This window comes from Bison bison, unplaced genomic scaffold (assembly GCF_000754665.1).
Source record: "Bison bison bison isolate TAMUID 2011002044 unplaced genomic scaffold, Bison_UMD1.0 scf7180017853959, whole genome shotgun sequence".
Taxonomy (NCBI): domain Eukaryota; kingdom Metazoa; phylum Chordata; class Mammalia; order Artiodactyla; family Bovidae; genus Bison; species Bison bison.
The window spans coordinates 4,188-6,513 of record NW_011484532.1 but is presented as its reverse complement, the minus strand read 5'-3'; the positions used below and the strand labels follow the sequence as shown (position 1 = coordinate 6,513).

At 45.4% G+C, this 2,326-nt stretch overlaps 1 protein-coding gene across 1 annotated transcript; it reads left to right on the top strand.

The window, feature by feature from the left end:
* The first annotated feature begins 1,304 nt into the window (after positions 1-1,304).
* On the top strand, positions 1,305-2,077 carry LOC104999944 (interferon omega-1-like). The gene has a single exon (XM_010855580.1). The coding sequence runs from the start codon at positions 1,361-1,363 to the stop codon at positions 1,919-1,921; it is 561 nt and encodes a 186-aa protein (XP_010853882.1). The 5' UTR covers positions 1,305-1,360; the 3' UTR covers positions 1,922-2,077.
* The last annotated feature ends 249 nt before the right edge of the window (positions 2,078-2,326 follow it).

Here is a 2,326-nt window from a genome sequence, read left to right as displayed (position 1 = left end):
TGGAATCAACTGCCTGAATGAACAACTGTAACTCACTAGATTCTGTGACATAAGCTTCCAGTGAGAGACAACACCATCACTCAATCTCCTTCTTCCAACTCAGAAACTCTGAGCAGAACAAGTCTTGAACAGTTTAAGTAAAAGGATTGAATAATAAAACTATACTTGGCAATGCACATAATATTTATCTACTAAAAGAAAAATAATTGCAGTTGGAAATTCCTCTACCAACTTTCACAAATACATATTTGCTCTCAGTATCTGAGCACTGCTGACACTTTGGACATCTGGGGACATGGGTTAGGAGAAGAGGAGGTCACCACTGAGAACTAAGGTTCTTCACACAAACATTGCAGGGGAGAGGACGGGGGTTTAGGAAGATGATTTATTCTCCCAACAAATAAGTCCTCCACAGAAAGGAGATTTTCGAGTGCACAGGATGTGGTGAGCCTGTCCTCAGGGAGGGAGTCCAGAAGGGGAGGAAGGGACTCTGTCACTCTAGAGGACAGGGGGGTGGCTCCATGTGATCTCTCCTTGTGAGTGAGGTGCTGCTGGGAAAATACAATTATCCTGGATTGAGAGTCTCCTTGTCAATGTTCTCTGAGAAGAACCAGGATTGTGGTGGGAGTATTGGCCCAGTCTGTGAGGACGACAAGTCTCCAGTAAGAAAATGGTGGAAAAAAATGATGATATCTGTAACAGTCCTGACCTCAGGTTCCCTGAAGCACAACCAAATGGACCTGCAGGAATGTGTTCCAGAAGGAAGAGAAACAGGGGAGGAGTTCATGGACTCATAATAATCAGCCTCTTCTCTAAATCAAACACTCAAGAAAACTCAGCATTTGTTTTGAAGAACTTAATTGCCAGAGTGATCTGGTAAACCCCTAAATAAATGCAGAAACCACAGAGCCGAGGGAGCTATCTTCCCATGTAAAGTAAGAGAGAAAAAAGGAGCCTAATAGCAGGGCTCCCGATGTGTTCACGGATAAGAGGAGACCAACATTTATGCATTAGAGACAAAGAGGAATAATGAATATAATTACAAATGTCCATTAATTCTGACTTAAGACAAAGACCTTTCTCATTTGATTGATAGATATCCATTTGGATGGGTACATTTGAAGTTATTAGGAAGTAGGTAAAATTAATAGTTTAGATTGATGACATTTTCTTCGATCATACTGTGAATACATAAATAAAAATCAAAAAAGGAAGTACAAGTACACAGAAATGACTAGAAAATGAAAACTATCATGTTCCTTATTTAATGGCCTTGCTAGAAAGCATGGCATCAGAGAACCTACCTCGAGGTTCCACCAGAGGCCGTCTCAGCCAGCCCAGCAGCAGCCTCATCTTCCCCATGGCCGTCATGCTCTCTCTACTGATGGCCCTGGTGCTGGTCAGCTACGGCCCGGGAGGATCCCTGGGCTGTGACCTGTCTCAGAACCACGTGCTGGTTGGCAGGAAGAACCTCAGGCTCCTGGGCCAAATGAGCAGGCTCTCTCCTCGCTTCTGTCTACAGGACAGAAAAGACTTCACTTTCCCCCAGGAGATAGTGGAGGGCGGCCAGCTCCAGGAGGCCCAGGCCATCTCTGTGCTCCACGAGATGCTCCAGCAGACCGTCAACCTCTTCCACACAGAGCGCTTCTCTGCTGCCTGGGACACCACCCTCCTAGAGCAGCTCCGCATTGGACTCCATCAGCAGCTGGATGACCTGGACGCCTGCCTGGGGCAGGGGATGGGAGAGCAAAACTCTGCCCTGGGAAGGATGGGCCCCACACTGGCCATGAAGAGGTATTTCAAGAGCATCCATGTCTACCTGCAAGAGAAGGAATACAGCGACTGCGCCTGGGAAATTGTCAGAGTGGAGATGATGAGATCCTTCTCTTCATCAGCCAGCTTGCAAGAAAGGTTAAGATGATGGATGGAGATCTGAACTCAGCTTGACATAACTCTTACTGACTAAGATGCCACATCACTGTTGTACACTCACCTGCAGCCATTTAAGAGACTCTGAATTCTGCTTTAGCCACAGTATTTATTGAATTAAATCAAAAATACTTTCTCAGTAGTAATAAGCAAGTAGTTATAAAAAGTACTCAGCTGCACAGGAATCAGTGCATAGCAATGACTGCCCTGATGTTATTTATATGTTTCTTTATGTACATATTTTCATTCATTATTTTATCTCATCATATTTATGCTGCTAAGTCACTTCAGTCGTGTCCGACTCTGTGCGACCCCATGGATGGCAGCCCACCAGGCTCCCCCGTCCCTGGGATTCTCCAGGCAAGAACACTGGAGTGGGTTGCCATTTCCTTCTCCA